The sequence below is a fragment of the Elephas maximus genome, chromosome 7 (genome assembly GCF_024166365.1).
Source record: "Elephas maximus indicus isolate mEleMax1 chromosome 7, mEleMax1 primary haplotype, whole genome shotgun sequence".
Classification (NCBI taxonomy): Eukaryota; Metazoa; Chordata; class Mammalia; order Proboscidea; family Elephantidae; genus Elephas; species Elephas maximus.
Window position 1 is genome coordinate 127,848,313 of NC_064825.1, and position 23,689 is coordinate 127,872,001.

At 53.8% G+C, this 23,689-nt stretch overlaps 1 protein-coding gene across 4 annotated transcripts in view; it reads right to left on the bottom strand.

Annotated features, from left to right (window-relative positions):
* The window catches only part of NRXN2 (neurexin 2), a 117,038-nt gene that overhangs the window by 78,904 nt on the left and 14,445 nt on the right, over positions 1 to 23,689 (bottom strand). For 2 of the 4 annotated variants that reach the window (XM_049892372.1, XM_049892380.1), the window contains exons 2-5: positions 20,767 to 20,784; positions 14,907 to 14,936; positions 12,469 to 12,537; positions 7,479 to 7,780 (exon numbers count right to left, since the gene is read on the bottom strand). In XM_049892372.1, coding sequence (XP_049748329.1) covers positions 7,479 to 7,780; positions 12,469 to 12,537; positions 14,907 to 14,936; positions 20,767 to 20,784 — 419 coding nt within the window. Of the gene's footprint in view, positions 1 to 7,478; positions 7,781 to 12,468; positions 12,541 to 14,906; positions 14,937 to 20,766; positions 20,785 to 23,689 lie in introns of all 4 variants that reach the window. The other 2 variants (XM_049892381.1, XM_049892373.1) reach the window with 2 other exon arrangements.

Sequence of the window (23,689 nt, forward strand, 5' to 3'; positions counted from 1 at the left end):
GGGGTACATGGCAGCCTGTGCCTCCTCAAGTGCCAAGCTCTGGTGAGCTAAGGCTTCGGACTAACCAAATGAGCAATGGCAGCTTTTTCTGCTCTCACAGAAATGGCCAGAGAGCTCCTGAAGTCTAGGAGCACGAGAATGTCTACGTGTGATGATAGAGGAGGTTAAAGCTATACAGGGGAGAAGTCAGTCATTATAGCAGATGGTAACTTGCCATGGTCAAGGACCTTGGATAAAACTATACCCCATTTCCACCTTGACCTCCAGCCCCTCAAGAAAGCTGAGAAAGAGGTTTATACAACAAAGGAGGATAAAGGCAAACTCTGTGGAACTTGGGTAAGAGAAGTTCAAGACAATGAAAAGAGGGGCCCCGGTCTACTCAGAGAAAAAAACAGAACATTCAAATGGTTTCAAGATTTGGGAACTTCTGTAGTATGAAATATATTGGGAACTTCTAAGAGTGACAAAACCACATGATGAACTATAGCCTCTCCTTAGCATTTTACATCAATGACACTAACCAGACCCTCCCAGGGAGGAAGAGAAATGGAGTGGCTTTGAAGTCAGACAGACTTCCAATTCCACCGCTTCCTAACAGCTAATTGGTCAACCAGATGACATTCTGGAGAACTGGCTACAGAGCAAGTTCCTTTACTCTTCCCTAAGCTATAAGCCAGAAATCCTGGTGGCGTAGTGGCTAAGAGCTAAGGCTGCTAACCGAAGGGTCAGCAGTTTGAATCCTCCAGGTGCTCCTTGGAAACTCTATGGGGCAGTTCTACTCTGTCCTATAGGGTCGCTATGAGTTGGAATCGACGTGACGGCAACAGGTTTGGTTTTTTTGGTTTAAGCTATAAGCCAGCTTCTCCTGCCCCTGTCTCTAGAGTCCCCACCCTGTGTAGTTCTAAGGCAAGTCCTTTAACCTGCTGAGTCTGTCTCCTCATCAGTAAAATGAGACTAATAGATCCTACCTCACCTCAAAGAACTATTATAAAAATGAAGTGAGATACAAAAAGAGAAATGAGACCTGGTCCCTGTGCTTGAACGCGGTGGCGGGGGGAGGAGAAACGTTACAGCTCACCTGAGAAATGCTGTAACAGACAGGCAGAGTCCTGAGGAGATTCAGAAGGGAGAGTGGGGGAGGCATTCTTCTGGTCTTGGAAGACAAACAGGAGTTTTTTCCCAGGAGGACAAAAGGTAGTTCAGTGCTTGTATCAAATAGATCTGTCAGGTCCTCAGGCCTCAAGTCTCACAAATTGGACCATTAGTCCAATCTGTCCAAGAAAGAGCCCAAAAGAACCAGAAAACCTAGAAAACTAAAAACACTCAATAGTTGCTGCTATTAAGTCCTCAAGGAGCTTCCCAAGTAGAATCAGAAATAAGAAACACAAATGTTGACAACACAGACAGAATGGTGCTAGGTCTAAAGCAAGCATCTCCAAGGGCTCCAAGGACAGAGAAAAGAGGGAGACTGGCTAGAGGGACAGATCAAGGAAGCTTTCTGAAGAAGCTGGCATTTAAGCTGGCCCTGAAGGATTAACAACCAACAATACTACTGGTAATGACAGCAGCAAGAGCCAGCCCTGCAGGGCTCACACCAGCCAGGCACAGTGCTGAGCGCTTGATGGCGTTCCCTCAGGTAGTCATCAAAAGGCTTGTTGTTGGGTGGAATAAGTCAGTCACAAAAGAACAAATACTGTATGGTTCCACCTATATGAAATATCTGGAACGGGGAAGTGTATAGAGACCAAAGTTGATTAGTTACCAGGGAGAGGCAGGTGGGGGAAAGGAAGACTCAATGCATAGGGGACACTGAGCTTCTGTTAAGGGTGGCAGAAAAATGTGGAGATGGATAAAGGGGACGGTTGAATAACATGATGAACACAAGTTAATGTCACTGGAATGGACACGTGAAGACTGTTGAGATGGCAAGTGTTTTGTTACGTATATATTTGTTGCTGCGGTTAGTTACTGTCAAGTGGATTCCAACTGATGGTGACCCCAGGTGTGCAGAGTAGAACCGCTCTATAGGGTTTTCAAGGCCGTGACCTTTCAGAAGTAGATCACCAGGCCTGTCTTCCCAGGCGCCTCTGGGTGGGTTCGAACCACCCACCTTTCGGCTAGTAGGCGAGCACTTAACCATTTATGACACTCAGGGACTCCTCGCATATATATTTATGACAATTAAAATTTTCTAAAAGCTTCTTGTCACTTTGCAGATGAGACGCTAAAACTCAGAGAGGCTATATAACATGGCCAAAGTCACTCAAACAGCTAGGGGAAGGGCTAGGATTTGAACACAGTCTGTATGACTTAAACCCCAGCTCTGGGATATCACCAGGCAGAAAGGAAGGTGAGTGAATGGTCTCCAGGGGAGAACTGTGCGAACAATGGGAGGAGCTAGAAAGTCCCATGGATGGGCATGGAGAGCCCAGTTATCCCCAAGACAGTACGTGGTAATAGGCCAGGAAGAAAGGCTGAGAAGGACAGTGGGAGGGGTCCTAAGCACCCAGTCAGGCAGCTGGGCTCCATCCTCCAGGCTGACAGCATCAGAGCTGGCAGAAGCGAGCCCCAGTGAGGCTCTGGTAGCCAGCTGGTCTTCCCAATTCGGTGCTGACTAAGGATAAAGCGAGTCTGCACTGTCTGCATGGTGGCAGAAGGCAGTGGGGAGGCAAGTGGGCCCAGGATTAAAAATAGGTCTCAGGGAATCCTCGGAGGTTATCATTCCCACAAAGATCCCCTGAGAGACTCCGACGGTCACAGTGGCCTCAAGGGCCAGGTTGGAAGGGCAGGAGAAGAGACAGCGAGGTGCCGTTTCTGGCCTTCACTGCTATTTTCTTACAGTCTCTTGATGATTCTGAGGCCAATTACTTAGTTCAGGGGGAAAAGAGGGAAAAATCCTGCCTGCCTCCAGCCTTTGGAGCTTTCGACCCACCACGAAGGCTACAGAGACAGGACAGGGAGGCCCTCCCCCAGGAGGCATCTCCCTGCCTTTCTAGTCATCTAGGGAAAACAGAGTGGGGTCCACAGGTGAGAAAAGACCTTCCTACACCCAGGGTGTCAACTGTGTAAACCTGCCTGAGGGTAACTCTCCCCCTCTAGAACAGGGCTTCTCCACCTCGGTACTATTGGCTCTTTCGACTGGAAATTTCTTTGTTGTGGGGGCTGTCCTATGCATTATGGGATGTTTAGCAGCATCCCTGGCATCTACCCACTAGATGCCAGCAGCAAGTGCCAGTCGTGACAACCAAAAATGCCTCTGGATATTTCCAAATGTCTCTGGAGGGCACAGTCTCCCCTAGTTGAGAACCATTACTCTAGAGACAACTTGTTATTATTTGCTGCCTTCGAGTCAGCCCCCGGCTCATGGTAGCCCCATGCACAACAGAGCCAAAGGCTGCCCTGGTCCTGTTCCCTTCCCACGATCGGCTGTAGACTGAACCATTGTAATCCACAGGGTTTTCATTGGCCGATCATTAGAAGCAGATCACCAGACCTTTCTTCCTAGTCCATTTCAGCGTAGAAGTTCTGCTGAAACCTGTTCAGCATCATAGCAACGTGCAAGCCGCCAGGGACGGACCAGAAGTGATGGCTGCACTTGGGGTGTATTGGCCAGGGACGGACCAGAAGTGATGGCTGCACTTGGGGTGTATTGGCCAGGGACGGACCAGAAGTGATGGCTGCACTTGGGGTGTATTGGCCAAAAATCGAACCTGGGTCTCCCGCGTGGAAGGCAAGAATTCTACCACAGATCTACCACTGCCCCCCTAAAGACAAGAGAACTCAATAAATTACTCCTAGAAGCCTAAGGAGGATGCACTCGGCCACAGGCCAGACCCTGAGCCAGGGCAATACGACAGAGCATGTCCCTGTGGGCTGACTGCTCCCTGCCACCCATGCTCCTTCACCATAACCCCAGAGGGCTGCAACACACGGTATCCTACCCTTCACACTTTTGGCAGAGGCTAGAGCCCAATAAGTTCCCATCAAAGCCCCTTGTAAAGAAGGCACTCAGCTACAGACCTGGGGCTGTACCGTCTTTGACCCTGGGGATCTGCTTTTTGGGTCAACCTGGCCTGACTCTGCTGTGATCCATTGGCTAGAACAAAGCAGAGGGAGGTGGTTTCCATCAGTTACCACCTTGGGCCCACGACTCTGCGAGCTCTGGGAAGAGTCTGTCACCCATCACTACCCACACTCAGTGCTGCTGGCTGGTCTGACCCAGCCTCCCCTCTGTGTGGCTTTTCCCACTTCCCCAGCCACAGACCTTTCCCTCCTCTGGTACTTCTCGAGTTCCTAGAATCTTTAGGGCATACACTTCCCGGGTACTACAAATGGTTAAGGTACTCAGGCTGTTAACCAAAAGGTTGGAGGTTTGAGTCCAGCCAGAGGTACCTTGGAAGAAAGGCCTGGTGACCTATTCTAAAATATCAGCCATTAAAAACCCTGTGGAGCAGTTTGGAGGTTTAAGATCATGGTTTCATGAGACATCCCAGTTAATTGTCCTAATAATGTGTTTAGTGCTTCTGGTCTACCTCCTAGTTTGTTGCATGGTGCCTGGGGTCTTAAAAGCTCTCAAGAAGCCCTCCAAGGCACAACAATTGGTGTCTATTTACCTGGAGCAACAAAGAAGGAAGGAAAATCAGGAATAGGAGGAGGATATGGAATGTGTGGCTAACTGCATCCACGTACAGTGGTCTCCTTTGCCATGAGACCAGAAGAACTGGATGGTACCTGGCTATCGTTACTGAACACTTTGATCAAAGATTCCATAGAAGAATCCTGATCAAAAGGGGGCAGTGCAGCACAGAATTTCAAATTCTCACGGACTTTAGACTTTCTGGAGCCATGGAGGCTGGATGAACCCCTGAAACTATTGCCCCAAGATAATCTGTAAACCTTAAGCCAAAAATATTCCCTGAAGTCTTCTTAAAACCAAGCAACAGTCTTTAGCTTAACTAGTAAAAAATGTCTGCCTTGAGCATTACACTCTTTTAAGAACTATCTATATGGGATCAGATTGACAAGAGCAGCTCGAAAGATTAGATAGGAAATTTAGGAAGCAGTGAGTTTATGGCAACGGGGAGGAACAACTCAAAAAGGAGGATGAGAATGGTTGCACAACTCAAAGAATGTAGTCAATGTCACTGAACTGTACATGTAGAAACTGTTGAGCTGGTGCATGTTTTGCTGTGTATATTCTCAACAACAATAAATAAATTAAAAAAAAAAAACCCTATGGAGCACAGTTCTACTCTTACACACATGGGGTAGCCATGAGTCAAAGCTGGCTTGACGGCAACGGGTGGATACTCAGTTGGCACCAGGATGGCTTTGCTCTGTTTGCTCTTACATACGCCTCTGTCTCCTCGAGAGCCTAAGTGCTGGGAGGGCAGGGACCACGTCTTCAGAATCCCCCATGGCACCCAGCACTGCATCCACAATACATGTGTTAGCCAAATGACACATGGACAGGGACTCAGGGCTTGCGATGCTTTGCCAAACGCAAGACCAAATGACAGTGTTGTTCCTGGGGAAGGAAAGACAGCAAGAAGCACCAAAAGCCAACTCCCTCCCCAATAAAACAGATGTGGCCTCTGGAAGTACCACAAACGTACATGGCATACTTGAGTTTGCCCCAACTGTAGTGACACTACTGCCAGCCCTCTGAGCGGGCAAGGGAACGATGTGACATGAAGAGAGGGCACTGCTTTGGGCAGGAGTGCCCCCACCAAGCATCCCCCCACTCAGATCACAAGGCGCACTCAGAATAGGTCCATCAGCAGAAGCCCAAGAAACAGTGGGCTGGGAAAGGAGCAGCAGATTCGTCACCGTGTTCACAGCCGAGGGGAGGCACGAAATGAGGAATCCCCATTAGATCATCACTCCACGGTGTTGAGTAAGAACAGGTGAGAAGACAGGGAGGTCAGCCAGAATCCTGAGCCACCACCAATGAACTGCTGGATAGGAGGAAGGGGAGGGTGACGAAGAGGGAGAGACAAGGGAATATTCACCCCCACACAACTAGAACCATGAAGCACCTGAGAAGACAAGGAGTGAGGGGATGGCTTTCAAACAGCCATGAAGGAGCCTACAAGGACAGGGAAGGTCAGAGTCCCTGGTGAAGGTGGAGCTGCAGTCGCTGCCCTGCTCCAGATACCAGATAGTGGACCCAAGAGAAAGAAGGACCGGCAAAAGCCAGCACACCTGAGAGCCAAGTATCTATGGAGCAGAGGAGGGAGTCAGGGGGTAGAGCCAGGAGGCACCACAGGTACACAGCAGCCTCTCCTGCTTAGGAAGAAGGGGCTGGCTTGGGTCTTGCTTAGGACAGGAACCTCTCAGAGGTGGAAGCAAGCTATGGGCAGGGGCAGATTAACCAGTAAGCAAGGTATACATGGGCTTAATTGTGTTTACTTACTAGTCAGTAGTGAACAATTTCACAGGGGTTTCACCACCTCTTTGAAAAACAGGTGAAATTGTACATTACAGATTAGTAAGGAAGCATTTTATTATTTTTTTTTTTTAAGGAAGCATAAGTAAGCCGACGTGTACCTTGCTCATTGGGTAATCTGTCCCTGGCTGTGGGGCTATTAGGCAAAAGCCCCGCAGAGAGGTGGCCTCACCCGCAGTGGCCACCCTGGGCCTGGAGAGCTGTGAAGAGGTCACACTAAGCGGACAGGGGCAATGCCCAAAGCAGCTGCACCTCTGCAGCAGGTGAGCCTGGGAGCCAGAGCTGTGGCAGCATTGCAGAGAAGAGTCCCATCTGCACGGCCGACCAGGCCAGCTTCCTCTGAGCACCCGTGTGAGCTGGCCCAGAAGCCAGGAAGGTAACCGAGGGTGCTGGGAGAGCCTGGGCTTCTGGCAAGGGGAGGGGAAGGAGGAGGGCACGTCCTGCCCAGAGAAGCAGGACCACCCACTCTCTCCTGTCCTGCTCTCCCACCTGCTGCACCTCCACCTGACCCTGTCTCTGACCCTGACCCTGTCCCTGTCCCTGCCTCTTCTCCTAGAGCAGCCAGGCCTGAGGAAGGCACATCCGGCCCCACACACACCTCCAGCTTTCACTTGTGCCTTTCTGCCCCAGTATCGGGACACCCACACCTGCTCTGCCAAGCCAGAGTCTACTCCCTCTCCACTGCACAGCACCCCAGGGCCCATCCATTCAGGCTCTATCTCACTCCTCCCATCTCCTGAATCGCTCTCCCACCAGATCACCCAATTTCCTAGCCTCACCCTTGAAACCACCGCTACTCCCACCAACCTGAGCTCAGCCTTCCCCTTCCCTCAGCCCCTGACCATGGACCCTCTGCAGCCACCTCCCAAGCTGGCTTGCTGGTCTGAGGTTGCCATGCTTCTGTCCCACTCCTGGACCACCCCCCCCAGCCCCATTCTCCTCTGCACATCAGGTCCCCCCCTGCAGCCCCTCCCCCTCTCATTCTGCTCCAGTCACAGCTGGCCCCCAGCCTTGGTCTTGCTCCCCCTACCTGGCGCAGGTTTCGGGTGACCCGGACGTCGTGCCAGGCGTTGTCGTTGAACTTGCCGTTGACGGGTTCCACGAGGGCCTCAAAGGCGCCCGAGCCTAGGTTGATGACCAGCCAGACAGCGCCAGACTTGAGGGACAGGTTGACGTAGTCGGCCGACTTGCCCGTGTGCAGCATCAGCCCGTTGCGCTGCAGGGTGCGGAAGGCCAGCGTGATCTCGTCAGTGCTGCTCTGGATCGGGTTGTGTGACAGGTCGTAGCAGAAGAACTCATTGCCTTTGAAGGTCGCCACAAACTCCTCCTTCCCTGGACGCCATGGTTTGGGGAAACGGGAGAAGGCTGAGTGGGGCAGGGCGCACCAGACCCCTCTGCCCTCACAGCCGGGCACCTGGAGCCCAGCAGTCTGGGCTGAGCAGAAGGCCCCCCTCCCCTTCAGCCTGCCTGTCCTCCTCTCAGGACCCTGTAGTCCTTCCAGTGAAAAGCCAACTCCCCCATGTCCGTTTCCCAGCCAGAAGGCTGCTAAGTGGCTCTCAGGCTGACAGCTGACAATTAAGCTGCCACAGGGCCAGGCAAAGCAGCGGCTGTCTCCGCTGTCTCCTCCCCCCACCCCCCACAGTCTCCCATCAGCCACTCCCTTGACCAAGGAGGTGGCAGGAAAACGGGAGCCTCTCCCTGACTCCTCCCTGGGAGGCTCCCATGGCTGAGGCAAGAGGGACTCCTGAGTGCAGCCCACCTCTCACCGGTCTTTCTGGTGAGGTCCATTCCTGGTACCCAGGGACAATACGGGGCCTCGCCAAATGCCATACGCAATGGGACTGGCAGGCTTGTTACAGATGAGAATGGGGCAGGTGGGGGAGCTGGACAGGGAGGGCAGCTGTAAGACACATGGGAAGGCAATAGAGGGACAGGAATATGCACCAGGTGGGACTGGGTGGAGCTGACAATGGTGGCCACCCACCAGCCACCATGCCCACCCTGGCCTCCAGCTCTAACCTGTGAAGGATAGTGCACATGGCCCGAGCAGAGAGGGCCTGAGGGCCCAGAGTGCTCGGTGTGGGACCATGTGTGCCAGGCAGGAAGGCAGGGCAGAGCAGCAAGTGACTGGAGTGAGGGTGCAAGGGCAGGCCTAGCTCAGGAGTGTGGGTGTGGATGTGTGTGAGGGTGTGACTGGGTGAGTGTGTGCATGTGTGTGTGAGAGTGTGACTATGTGGATATGAGCATGAGTGTGTGGGTGAGAGTGAGTGTGGGTGAATGTGTACATATGTGAGTGTGTGTGTGGGTGAAAGCATGAGTGTGTGGGTGACAGTGAGTGTGGACGTGTGAGTGTATGTGTGGATGTGTGTGTGTGTGTGAGTGTGGATGTGAGTGTTGAGTTTGAGTGGGTGAGAGGGAGTATGGGTGACTACATGTATGAGTGTGTGCATGTGTGTGAGTATTGTGAGTGTGTGTGTAGGGCACCCAGGTACTTGGGGGTTCTCAGCATTCTGTGAGTGGGTGACATGTGAGAGGAGAATGAATCAGTGCTACTGAGAAGTTGGAGCGTCAGCCCGATCCCATCACCAGCAGGAGCACAAGCAGAGGAAACGAGAACAAGAGATGGAGTCAGAAGGGTCTAGAGGGCCTGGACACTGCCCATGACGGGTGGCACAGCTTGCCCCGCCTCCCTCACTGGGTCCTGGGGACAGACACTGCAAGTGACAGGTCCCTGTGAAGGGCTGTGAGCTCGTAAGGGCAGGGTCTGATGATGGGCCCAGGGCCCACAAAGAACAGGAGGCAAGGCCAGGCTGTGTATGGTCACTGGGAGCCAGCCCAGCAGCAGGGGCAACTTTTGGAAGCAGGGAGGGAGGCCTCTGGGTGGACACTCTGCAGACCCCCTCACACAGCCCTGCTTCTCTCCCTCTGGGCAGGCTGCCCAGACTCTGTCCCACTGCCTCCGATGCCAAGGCACCAGCTGCTGCCCCAGAGCCTGGCACGGCGTTCACTGCAGCTGGCGAGGCCCAGCTTCTTGAGGCCAAAGGGCAGCTAAGCTGGTGGGGACAACTGTGGGACAGTCTAAACCCCTCCCTCTGTCCACCTCAGGGCTCCAGTGGGGAGGACCAGAAGACAGAGGAATCAAGCAGGGGCAGGTGGGGTGAACGGCAACATGGAGGGAGGCAGGGTAGAGGGAGAAAGCAGACCCTCAGGAAGGACTGAGAGCAATGGCTCAGGGCTGAGAGGGAAGCAATATGTACGGACACAGAAAAGGAGCAAGCCCTGAGGGGACAGGTACAGGTGGCAGTAGGAGGGCCAGTAAGGAAAGGGGGACAGGGGCCTCTAGGGAACGAAAGCCAAGGCCCAGGGGTGGGAGGTGCTTACTGTTTCCATAGCAACCAGGCCTGCTGCCCAGGCACAGGCAGAGCCAGGGGGCTCAAGAACCAGAACCAGGAATGTGTTTGACCTTGGGTTTGTCCTGACACGTACAGTCCCTCCCAGAAGCCAGGTCTCCCCTCCCACTCCCTCACCTTCACTGCAGTCAAAGAAAATATCCTTAAAGAGAGAGTCAGACAGAAGAAAGAAAAGAATAAGGCAACCACGTGAAAAAGTGATTGGGACAGAACAAAAGAGGAGAGAGAAAAGGAGAAGGGCGGGCCTGAGGCTGGATGGTGGCTGCCAATGCCGTGAGAAACCAGGCCATTCCTCACAGCCTCAGGCTCGGCCTCGGGTCTACTAGGACAGGAGGCAGACCAACGACTCTGGAGCCTGAGTCTACACGTACCCCACCCCCTTTGCTGCCAGACACCTGGCCGAGGTGGGCCCAGAGATGGAGCCAGGCATGGAGCAGCCAAAGGGAGCCTGGAATTTGAAGAGAGGGGCAGAGAAGAGATGAGCAAATGGGAAAAAGAAAACCCGGGCATGAGAGCAAGGACAGGAGAAGAACTCCCACGGATCCGGGGGTGGGAGGGCAATTCTATTAGGATGCTTAGAAGAGCATGAACCAGATCTGAGCACCAGGGGGCGCTCTGCCCCGTCTCGCGCGCACGCGTGCGTAAAGAACTACAACTCGCAGTAGCGCTTGAACAATGAAACCCGAACCGGTTCCGTGGAGTCCATTGCAGACTCATAGCGACCCTATAGAACAAAGTAGAACTGCCGTATGGGGTTTCCTAGGCTGTAATCTTTACGGGAGCAGACTGCCACATCTTTCTCCTATGGAACGGCTGGTGGGTTCAAACCCCCGACCTTACAGTTAGGAGCCCCGCGCTTAACCACCGTACCACCAGGCCTCCCTGCTTGAACAATTGGAGCTCCTAATAGTTCCTGGCATGGGAAGGGGGATAAGAGCTGACACTTATTTACCTCCCACAACTGGGGAGCCTGGTGCTCCACAACTGTCCCCAGTCAAGCTGAGTGTGGCTAGACAGGAGTTGTGGTCCTAGGTTTCTAAGTACCCTGAGGGAGAGCAGCTGCCTTCTTTCCAGGCCCAGCTCAAAGCCCTCCTCTGGGAAGCGGCTCCAGCCCCCGGAGCCCCTCCCTACTCTCAACCACTACAGCTGTCTGTTCTGCTCGTTTGGCACTTACTGCCTAGTAACATCTTGTACTGCTCCCTGGAGAGGAAGTGTGATGTGAGAAAGAAGACCTGGGTGCTACTGCTGGCTCTACCACCAGCTTCGTGACCTTGGCCAGGATGTAACGTCTCTGAGGCCCGGCTTTCTCCTCTGCCAAAAGGAGCTAATGGTAGGCCTACCTCGCAGGTTGTTGTGGGCATCTAGAAAGAGAACAGACAGGGTACTGTTCCACAAATAAACAGCTCGCATATTGGTACCTAACTTTCTCTGTGGGTGCTGCCTCTTCTTCCAGATCAACAAATAAATCAAACCCTCTGAACCAAGTCTGCATCTTCCATGTACCTGTCTGCCTACCTGTACCACGCTTTATTGCGCTGATTTGTTAAGACATCAGTGAATCCTTTGAGAAGAGAGACCATTCACCCATGTGAGATAAATGTCCTCAGCACACGCCCACATCTGTGCCAGGCTCTGTGCAAAACACTGGGGATACACAAAAGAAAGTGTCCAATCCCCGGCCTCGGGGCTCTGCCTAGTGAGGAGGCAAGCAGGTAAAGTGACAGTTACGACGCAGTGTGGCGAGTGGTAGGATGGCAGTGTAGACAGAGTGCGGAGGGAAGGCCAGGGAGCATCTCAGTGTGGACGGCCCAGTTGCTTTTTTGAGAGTCAGCTGAAAGAGACAGCAAGTTACTGGTGGAGAGGGCAGGGCCTGGCGGAAATCCAGGCAGACAGAACAGCCTGTACAGAAGAATGGAGATGGGACTCAATAGCCCTGGTGCTTGGCACCCAACTGGAGTGCCCTGGGAGGCTGTTATACTGGCCATAAACTCAGGAAAGAGGTTCTGTTAAGAGAGGCAGCCTGGTACGGAAGATAGAACTTGAAACCTGGAACCCTGAGATGGGCTGAAAGGCCCTCCGCATGCTGACCACGGGCCAGTCTCCATTCCCTTGCCTGCAAGTGAGGGTAATGATCCCAGTCCACAAACGCTGTGAAGGTTAAGTTAGGTGCTTCCCGTGATACCTATGCATCATAAATGCCCACAGCTCCAATTGGAATCCCCCTGGGCTGGACACCTAGCGGGCTTTCAGAATTTGATGATTAAATGGGGGGTACCCTGCTGCCCAGTCGCTCTAGTCGCTCTACCGAGAAAAAAGATACCTTCTGGGATGGGTCGGAGCCACTTCCACAGAAAAAGGCATCTCTGGGCTCTAGAAAGAGCCCAACAGGACAACGGGGCTCTGGGAAAGAAATGAAAGTCTGGGGCCCTTCACACCAAGGCTGGGAATGGGGCCTTCAGAGTGGCACTGAGGGTTCAAGCCCCTCAGTTCCGTGGGCCTCAAAGGGGGTACAAAGGGGATACACCTTGTTGTCTCGGTTTCCCCCAGAAAGTGTAGTTAGCCTGCAGGGGGCTGAGGGCTGGGCTCTCTGGGGACCTTTGGGTCACTGACCTTTTGTCGGCTGGTGCACCTCGCCGGCTCCTCCTCTCCCGGCCCCCCCCTCGGAGAACAGTAAGGACCCTACTGGAGAAGCAGAATTGGGGAGTCAGGCACAGGGGCTACCCAGCCAGTCCCACCCCAGCCGTGAGGTGATGGAAGGTCTGCTCCAGGGCGGAAGTTCTGCCTGGAGGTACAGGAGAGGAGGGGTTTTGTGGGGAACTCACTTGCCTGTGGGACCTCTGGGGAAGGACTCAGGTGACAAGCCAAGGAGCATCTGCCCCACAGACCCTATGAGACTCACAACCACTAGCTTCCACCCTTTGCCCAGTGGTGGGGGGACTGGGGCAGCAGGGCAGGGGCCCTCACTCTGGTTCAGGAGCCCCTTCTGCCCTGTGACAGGCACAGCCCAGCCCCAGGCCTGGAGGGTCCTGAGCTCCACTTCCAATGTCTCTGCCTTCTCCTGGCCTCTGCCTCCTCCATGGTGCCCATCCTCCACCCCTTTGCATCTTTTGTTCACCACGCCTTCTGCAGGGTCAGAGTTCATGGTCTTCAACTTGCTCAACAGCCTGCAAGGCACCCCTCCTCCAAACACCTCACACCCCAAGCCCCTCTCCTCCTCTCCTGTCCCCTCGGCTCACACTCCCGGTTACACTTGTTTGGTTACTACACTGAGAGCGCTATGTCCCCTCTGCCCACCCTGCCCCCAGTCAGACGTGGGACCACTGGCTTCCAGGGGCCAAGGCCAGGGTTTCTGTGTGTTCTTCCTCCCTCTGTGTGCCTAGAGAAGGGCTGGACGCACCAAGGGGCTCCTGACAAACTGGTGTCATGGCATCTGCGGGGAAGCCCTTTCTCAGGAATTATTTCCCATTCCCACTCACTGCCGTCCAGCTCACCAACACCAGGCCCCCTCTCCAAAGCCCTCAGCGCCAACCCTCCCACCCTGCAGGCACAAGTAACATGTCTGGGTTCCAGCAGGCTTGAACTCTCCACCCGCCCCTGCCACTGAACTTGTAAGCTCCAGCCAGGCTTCCAGGCACCATCCCTACTGCCAGATGCCACGGAATGGTGTCGGGAGGAGGAGGACTCAGAGAGGGAGTAAAAAAGTCCCTATCTGGGCTCTTACTCCAACCCCAATCCCAAGCCCCCAGAACTAAAGTTAGAATAACACCTGAGCTGTGGCATTTTCCAGTGGAAGGGCTTTCCGGGATCCTTTGGGCCTTCATCCACTACAGAGGACAGCCCCCCACCAGCACCCCCAGAACTGGGTATTGACTCGGCAAGAGGGATGTGAGTGACCCAATCAGGGCCTCTATGGCTGACTCCCCACTCAGGACATCCTCTTCCCCCACGTTTCTCGCCATGATTGTACATCCCTGCAAGAATCCCAGACCCCTACCTCCCCAGATCTAAATCCCCCCAAATTTCATATCTATGTGAGTGTCTCTGCATAGCCCACCCCCCACAAGCTGTCTAGTCTTGTCCTGTAGACCTCTCCTTCCTGTGGGCCAAGGACCCCAGCCTGTCCATTGTAAGATGACCACCGACAGAGGACTGAGCTGGGTGGGGGAGCAGTGCCTAAGGGTGTAGAAGGCCAAAGGAAACAGTGACAGCGGAGAAGGGCTGTGGGATCAGAGTACCGGGGTCACAGGCAGGACTCCTGGGTTCTGTCTCCAGAAAAGTCACACCAGGACTTTTAAGGACAGTAGGGACCAGTGGAAGGGCGGCTAACATTAGATGCCTAATCCCAGTCGTACCCCCAGTGAGCAACTGTGCCATCACTGTCAAGTCCCCTAATCTCTCTTCTCCCCAGTGTTCTCATCTGTCAAACAGGTTTAGAAGACGCTGATGAGATATAAGGGTGAAGTGAAGGCATGCGGTGGGACAGCTGTGGAAGGAGGTAGCCTACACCTCCAATAACTGTCTTTGTTCCTCTATGGGCAGAGGGGCACCCTGTAGTGCAGGGGCTAGGGGGGTGGGGCCCCCTAAACTCCTTTCTCCAGCCTAAGCTTTTCTCTTTTCACTCAGGTTTATAGAAAAGAAAGAATGATCAGAATGAGTGGAAGGAAATAAAACACCAGCAGGAAAAATTTTTAAAAAAAGGAAGAAACGCTGCCAGGAAAACGCAAAAAATGTGACGGGAGACAACGGCAGAGTTCAAACATCTCTTGATGTCAGAAACCAAGGTGAGATGAGGGCGGATGGGGTGGCTCGGGGAAGGGGAGCAGAGGGGAGCACAGACAAGGACACGCCCCCCCACCCTACCCGAACCCCCCCAAAAGAAAATAAAGAAATGGCAGAGGAAGGGGGTGGGGAGGGAAGGAAGGAGGTAGGACAGGTGGAGGAGGGGCAAGGCCAAGGGGCAGGGGATTGGGGAGAAGAACAGAAAATCCAGGCGTAGGTTGGGGGGCAATCCAATCCAATCCAAACCAAACCAAAACTTCAAACCATACCTTCGCTGTTTAACGTCAGGTGAGCCGGACCTTGGAAAAGGGGAAGGAGAGAAAGAAAGAAAGAAGAAAAAATAAAGAAAAGGGGAAAGAAACAAAGAAAACACGAGTCATCAAAATCAGCCAGAGAGAAGGGAGAAAAAGGCTTTTACTGCCACAATTTAAAACCCTTTTTAACTTGTGACAGACATCGGGGGAAGCCCCCAGCCCGGAAGCCGAGGAGAGGGGCCCGATGCCGAGACAGGGTGAAGGGCAAGAGAGTGGGAGAGAAAGAGAGAGAGATGGGGGCACCAGAGAGAGGGAGGAGTGCAGGCAGAGCCGGAGGGGGGCTGGGCAGGAGTCACTGCGGGGGGGAGAGGAGATTTTGGTTTCTTTTTTTTTCTTCTTGCCGGACAAAAAAAAAGGAAAAGGAGGAGAAGCATGAGGCTGGGAGAGTTGCTTTTTCCTTTTTCTTTTTTTCTTTTTTTTTTTCTTCCGGGAGGCGGAGAGAAAAAAAAACGGTCAACGAGAAAAACGATTCAGATGGAGGAGAAAATAAAACACGACACAAAAATCAAAAGCCACCTGGAGAGAGAGAGAGTGTCCTGTTAGCGTGGGATTGAGCGGGCAAAGAGACCTCCAACTCCCCCTCCCGCTGCCCGTGACCCCTAGGACCCTGGCAGAGAGGGGGAAAGAAGAGGGACAGTATGGGGAACCTGGGCCTCAAAGGAATCCCCCACCCAGGGGGGGCTTGGAAAGACATCTGTCCAGCTCTAACCCTCCCAGCTAACCCCTCCCACAAGCTCTGTATGGACAGTAGGGATCCTGCACACCTAAGCTGTAAGAGGAAATTGGGCTTTAAGATGACAAAGTTAGAGAGGAAGCAGTAGGAGAACGTGGAATCTAGAGAAACACTAGAGCAAAGACGTTGTTGTTGGCTGCTGTCGAGTGGGCCTCCGACTCATGGCGGCCCCAGGCACGATGGAAAAAAACACTGCCCGGTCCTGCAGCATCCTTGTGATCGGTTGTGGATCAGGACATTGTCATACATAGGGTTTTCACTGGTTTTTGGAAGTAGATTGGTAGATTGCCAGGCCTGTCTTCCTAACCTGTCTTAGTCTGGAAGCTCTGCTGAAACTCGTTCAGCGTCATAGTAACATGCAAGCGTCCACTGACAGATGGGCAGTAGCTGCACATGAGTGCCTTGACTGGGAATCAAACCCGGGTCTCCCACATGGAAGCAAGAGTTCTACCAGTGAACCACCAATGCCTCATGGAGCAAAGATAGGGGCTTGGGTTCTTCCAAAAGGAGGACTGGAGACTAGGGTCAGGCTCCCAGACAGCAAGGGCCAAAGAAGACCTTGGGCCAGGGGCCCAGTTCTCTGAGAGGCCAAAACTCCTGGCTCATGAATTACTCTACAGGCCCCTTTCTCTGGCCAGGACCTCTCTGAGATGACCTAAAAGCTGAATTTCAAAAACGGAAAACAGCAGCCCTATATCCAAGATGAGAGCGAGACCAGGCTGGGATTATCAACCAGGATGATCAGGGCTTTGAGACAGCCCTGTCAGCCCTAATATAGGGCTCCTTTCAGTCTTACTGGAAGGAACCTGGCCTGCTGAAGCAGTGCCCTGTCTCCAAAGGGTACCAGCCAAGTAATGCTCTCTCCCGGAGGCTGAATCACCAGACCCCACAGCTAAACTGAGATCCCAGGGCTCCCGTGAGACCACCAGCCCTGCACCCACCCCACCATTACCCTGTGGCATCTGGCCAGAAAGTTGGCTGAGGAAGGGAACAGCCCTGCCACTGAAGCCCTTGGAAATTATCCCAGTTGCTGCAGCAAGGAGATGGCAGCCCTAGGGAGAGCTGAGGCCAGGACGGAAGTATCGAGGTTAAAGAGCCACAAGTGTCTCTGGGACGAAGCTGAGGGCCAGTCGGCCTAGGTTACGGGAGGAAGGGCAGCTAGGAGGCCAGGAAGGCATGGCTGGGGCCAAAGGCCCGGACCCCGTGGAAGACATGGACAGACGGCCCAGGCTGCCCTCTTCTCCCCCAGTTCTCTGGGCAGCACTGCTTTCTCCCCACCTCCAGGTCTGAGAGTAGTTGAGGGAGCCACAGCTGCTCAGGGCAGCCTGAAGACAGACCAGCTCTCGAGAAGACAAAGGCTTTACCTGTAGAACAGGTGAGGGATGCAGGCATTTGGATTGAGTCTTATTCTTTGCACTGAACACTCCCTGCCCTGGGCTCTTCCCCCAAAAACTCCCAGCATCTTCTCGCAGGCCTCTTAAATCCAGGAACAGGCCCCAGCCCTAAGCCCACATCCAACTTCGCCTACCAGAAACACACTTGCCCTCAGCATCCATCCTTGGTAAGTCAGGCCTCTGCTCCTCCCCAAGCCCAGATACTGGTGCCCCTTGAACCTACCCAGTTCCTCCTCAGACCTGTGCTGCTGCTAGGGGAGAGCTACTCCGGGCCCTCCCAGACCCTTCCACTGCCCAGCTCCAAACAGCCTCATTAGCATGCGGCACTCTCCTCGTCACCACGGCAACCAGCTGCTCAGCTCCCTCAGGCATGACTGCACCAGCCATCTTGGTGAAGGGGAGCCAGTTCCCTTTCCTGCCTACCCATGGATGGCCCTGGCCTAGCCAGGGGGTCCACTCCAGAAAGCCTATCTCCCCACCCCAGCCTGAGATCTCTGCTCCCTCCTCCTGCCCTCGAGCCCTGTGTGGGTGCTCTCCCCAGGCCCACCTGTGGCATCAGCCCCTCAGCCCACGGCAGCAGGAAGTGAGCGGCAGTGATGGATAGCAGCACCAAGGGTCCTTTCCTAAGGCACTTTGTCTGGTTGTTTCTGGGGATCCTCTCCCCGCCATAGAGGCTAGGCAGAGAAACAAGCAGGGAAACCAGGGTCTCCAGAAGGAGGTGGGCTCAGCAGGGGGCTGGGAGCAGGATGTCTGGGTCCCTGGGAGAAAGTTAGCCTGAGGCACAGTGTGGAAGGCTGGGAAAAGAACTGAGTCCACCAGAAAAAGAGGACGGGGTCAGGGGCTGGTATGGGGGTGAGGGCAGCAGAGGACACATTAGAGATCTGAAAAGGGGACTTCAGGGTCCAGAAAGTAGAAAAGCCCTGCTCACCCCTGTTACACCACCACCTGCCAAACCCACTTCCTCAGGTTGTTTCAGCCCCTTACACTCTCCCACAGTCCCAGAGAGGACCAGCGTCTAGAGGGAAAGAGAGTTATGGGGGACAAGACCGAGAGGCACACAGACATGTTACAGAGAGACACACACACTCACACAAGCTCTCACACGCACTCACAAACTCTCACACAAGCTCTCACACACTCACAAACTCTCACATACACACAAGCTTTCACACACACTCACAAACTCTCACACATGCAGTCACGCAAGCTGTCACACATACTCACACAAGCCCTCACACACACTCACAAACTCTCACACAAGCAGTCACACAAGCTCTCACACACACTCACACAAGCTCTCACACACTCACCCAAGCTCTCACACACTCACACAAGCTCTCACACACACTCACACAAGCACTCACACTCACAAGCTCTCACACGTTCACACACATTCACACTTTCTCACACACTCACACAAGCTCTCACACACAAACTCACACAAAGCTCTCACTCACACACTCATACACACACACACAAGTTCTCTCTCTCACACACACACACATACAGCCTCAGATATACACCCCTGCACAGCTACTGACACACACGTTCAGCGCCATATCTAAACCAGCAGACCACCATGCCACCCCAAAGAAATGGCTAGGTGGGGTCCACAGGTCTCATTCCCCACTTGTCCCCAAAGCCCAGCTTCCGTTCTTATCCCCGTCTAGCCTACAGGCTTGGTAAAAAATTACCCCTCTTCTCTCCCCTCCTGTCTCCAGGTCACTGTGGGGGGGGCCCCCCAGCCCTCCTGCTCCCTCCTCTCAGCCTCCTCTGCCTCCTGCCTCCCTGTCTCCATCCCTGCTTCTCTCCCTTCTGCCCCCCTTGTGTCCTTCCCCTCCCCACCCCTTTACTCACCCCCCTCCTTACTCCTGTCTCTGGTCCCTCCTTCCTCCTTCCAAACTCTCCCCCCCAAACCTTTTTCCTCTTTCTCTTCCTCCATCTCTCCCTTTGTTCCGGAGAAGACATGACATCAAGAGCAAGTAAAAGTCACATCAGCACTAAATCTTATCTCCAGCCCTCAGAAGGTTGTGTCCACCCAGATGCAGACTCTCCGTCTCTAACACACACAGAGAGGTAGTCACCGAGACACAGATGCAAACACAGATGCACACACAAAGCCACAGGCAGACACTCCCACCGAGGGGTGGGGCCACATCAAAGCAGACACAATAGCGTCATGCACGACACATCCACGCACACACACAGGAACAAAACTGTGTCACACATACACAAGCACAGATCTGCAGACATGCACAAAGACACATGGATACGCAACAGACTAGCAACGTCATATGAACACGTGTGCACACAGACACAGGCGAATACAAACACACACGGGGACACCCCAGGAGAAGAGGCACCCAAGGAGACAGACCAGTCACACTGTGGACCCTGTGGACACCACAGGGAAAAACAGACCCCTGTCCACTCAGGCCAAGGCCCCTCCCCTTCCTTCTTTCCTGGGGACCTCTGTCTCCTCGGTACTCTCCTCTACACCTCCCAGGACAGGGACAGGGATGGCAAGCCAGACCTGGAGCTCTGAGCTGAGGCCCCACCTGGGTTCCTTCCACTCCTGCTTTTCCAGAATATACAAGGGGGCAGGCTTGGTGACTGGGGTCCCATCTCACGTTCTCCTTGTGCCTTCTCTTGGTGGCTGTGGGGGCTCTCCTCAGGCCAGCCCAGAAGCCTCAGAAGAGCGGGCCTGAGCCACCCCATCCTGATCTAACTTCCCCACAGGAGAAGGAAAAGTAGCAGAGGTACAGTCACAGCTAGAGGGAAAGGGTCAGAGACGATGGAAACCCAGACAGGGCCTGGGAACGGACTGAGACAAAGCAAGAGGTCCAGTCTTGAGCCCCAGAGAAAAAGAGGTAACGACAGAAATCAGAGAGAGAGAAAAGGCAAATGGAACAGAAGACAGGGAGAGTGGACGAAGAGACCCCAAAGAGAAGCGTGTTCCTCGCTCCTGCCCTGAGCCTCTGGCTGAGGAAGAAGCAGGCCACCCCTAACACCTGGCACACTGGGACAGGAATGGACCTGCAGGAAGTGCCTGTTGGAGCAGAGAAGCAGGGGAGTCCCTGGTGCCGAGGTTCACCCCACCCACAACCCCTGACCCAGGGATGGAACCCCCTCTACCTGCACTCAGTGTACCCCGCCCACCTGCACCCCACAGCAGACCCCAGGCCTCCTGCACCCAGACATCAGAGTGGATTCTACCCAACCCAGGTATCTGGGGGGCAGCTCCACCACCCACCAACCATCTCCCCTCCCTGACAGCGTTGCCTGTCTGAGCTTCCTACGCTGGGCTGGGCAGAACGCTATGGACCCACTCACTCTGGGCACTTGAGAATCCTGTCAGTCCCTCCCCCTCCACCCCACTGCCTGCCTCTTCCCTAACATCCCCTTTCCTTTCCCTCAAGGAAGAAGGAAGGCCAACAGCAGACTGGAGCTACAGACACTAGCCAGCATCAGGGCCTGCCCTTGGCCTGGCAGTTTTTCCCTCTAAACCTGGAAATAGGGAATGGGCAAGAGGTGGGGCCAAGGTAGCCAAGACAGGAAATCAGACATCCTTCCAGAGGGGCCCTAAACATGGGTGGGGAGGGGGAGCTTAGGTAACCAACAGCACCCCCTCACATAGGACCCCCACGACGAGAGGTCGGCTACCCCAGTGACCCAGAACGTCACTCACCTTCCATGGGGTGCTCCTCTGCAGGCCAGCACAGTTCAGAAAAGGGGCAAGGCAGAGAGAAAGAAAAGAGCAGGACTGTTAGTAAGGGTGCCAAGGATAAGGGCCCAGAGGAGAGTGATGGGTTTGAGGTCCCCAAGCCTGCCCTGGGCCCTGACATAAGACACCGGGCAGGCCCAGGTCTTGGGGCCTAGCTCTGTATTGGCTTGGGCGGAGATGGAGACAGGGCTGCTCCTGGAGTAGGTGTCTCACCCTCAGAGTCAGACGGTGTGATGGGGCTGCGAGGCCCAGACTCACATCACTCCAACCCTCATGCTACATTTCAGGAAACTGAGGCCCAGGGGAGGGGAGAGAGCACCCAAGGTCACAGGGAGAATCAGGGCAGGGCTAAGACCAGCTGCCAGGCTTCTTGACTCCCCCAGGCCTTCCCCCCGCATGCTACTGAGGCTAGAGAAAGATGGGGACACGCTCACACCAGTAACCGTCTCACAGGCACACTCACGCTCAGTGACACACTGACACACACAGGCACTCAGCAATCCAGTGACAGGCATCAGCTCTCACACCTGAAGCTTCTGCACACAAGGAATCCCCACCCCCACCCACTCACCCAGTGGAGAAGAGTCATCCAGACGCAGAGTGCACTAAGTTGGTTGTCAGAAAACACAGGCCAGCAGCAAAGTGCTGTGTGACCTCCATCACAGCGGCTTATCCTCTCTGAGCCCCAGTCCCTCTTCTGTGAGGAGGAGTGGGGTAGACTACATCTGAGCCCCTCTGGCCCTGGTTTTGAGATTCTAGGATAAGTGCCTTCTTAACAGCTGTGTGAGGCAAAGGGTCTCCAGGCTGGAGGGCCACTTCAGTGCTGGGAGGGGTAACGCTGGGCCCACTCCTAGGCCACATCACACCCTTTGGGCAGTTGCGCCTCACCTATCAGGGGCCTGCCTGGCCCTGCTCACCAAATGGATCAAGACAGAGAACTAAAGGAGGAACGTGGGCCAGTTCCTCCAACTAAGCTACAGCTCCCGGAGCAGGCTGTGCGCTGGTATGTTTTTCAAAAGAACCAAGGCTCCCCCAGCTCCACACATCATTCCCAACATGCCCACCTACTGGGAGCCTGTAGGACAAGTTATAGTCAGGAAGAGAGAAACAGCACAGCGTACACAGCCAGTGGGGAAACACACGCACAGACACAGGCCTGGGACACATACATACCAACACCTTCTCGGGACACACACATACACACACACTGCCGCCTCCCACCACCAACCCCACTGCACATTGTTTGCTCTTAGGGGAGGTACCTATACTCCAAAACAAACACCATCATTATCATAGCTTATACCACCCCCGTGATACATACACACACACACACACACACAACACACACAGGTTGAATGCAAACTTCAGTGCCTGTACAGTGATCTAATACATAATAACGCATATACCCACAACCACCACCCTGCCCTCCCTCTGGGGGCCAAAGACACAATGTGTCCAACTTGCTTGTGTGTGTGTGTATGTGTGTGTGTGTATGTGTATGGACCCCTGGTGGTGCAGTGGTTAAGGGCTTGGCTGCTAACCAAGAGGTCGGCAGTTCAAAGTCACCAACCGCTCCTTGGAAACCCTATGAGGCAGTTCTACTCTGTCTTAAAGGGTCACCACAAGTTGGAATTGACTCAACAGCGACAGTTTTTTTCATATATATGTGTATAAACCCATTGCCATCGAGTCAATTCCAACTCATGGCGATTGTATAAGACAGAGTAGAACTGCCCCACACGGTTTCCAAGGAGTGCCTGGTGGGTTCGAACTGCTGACCTTTTTGTTACCAGCCGTAGCTCTTAACCACTACGCCACCAGGGTTTCCATGTATATATATGTCGAAAACCAAACCCGGTGCCATTGAATCTATTCCGACTCACAGCAACCCCATAAGTATCCGAGAAGAACTCCACATCATGGGGTTTTCAGTGGCTGATTTTTCCAAAGTGGATTGCCAGGCCTTTCTCCTGAGGTACCTCTGGGTGGACTCAAATCTCCAGCCTTTCAGTTAGCAGCCTAGTGCACTAACCTTTTGCACCACCCAGGGACTCCTTTCTATACACATGTACATATTTTCTCTGTTTCCTAAGCCTGCACAACAAAGCTTTCTCTGTCTACGTGATTTACCAACATACTTCTACACAACCCAGAGCTGCTCTTCCCAACAAGTGCATTCCCAAGAAGCTGTGTATACAACAATTTTATTAAATAAACAGAATCGCATTACATCTTCAGGGGGAGCTGGTGAGTTTAAGAGGCCCTGGGGAAAGGCCTTTGTGAAGAGAAGACTGTGTGTCTGGATTCCTTGGGTCCCAGGGTGCTGAAGCCCTGGTCATTCAGCACAACCATCTCTCCGGCAACTGGGCAAACAAGGAGGCCAGTGATTTTTTTAGATAATCCAGCATGGTAGGTATTTAAAAAATTATTTCTACCTGCCAGAGACGTGCACCATGCTCGGTTTAGCATGGTGAAACAGCCAAGCTTGTTTTGCTCCCTGCCTGAGTCTGCCCCATCCTGGCTACTTCCTCTGCTACTCTTGCTTTCTGCTGATTTACCTACAGCCCTAACCTGGTATAACGGCCCCTCCAGGCCCCATCCCTGCCCTCTGCACTCCTCTCTCTTCTACCCGCTCACCTTGGCAGTGGTGATAGCTCCCTTTTGTGGCTAATGGACTCCCGAGCCTGTATTTGCAGCCCCGGCCTCTTCCCTGAGTGCCAAGCCTGCACTCCCAGCCATCTGCTCAGCAGTTACCGGGACAGCTCTCTGACACGGAAACGCCACCACCAAAACCCATCCCCACACCCAGCCAAGCACCCCATTGCCCTGTGTTTAGCGAAGGCACTGCTTTCAACAAGCACTTACTAAAAAAAAAAAAATCTTACTA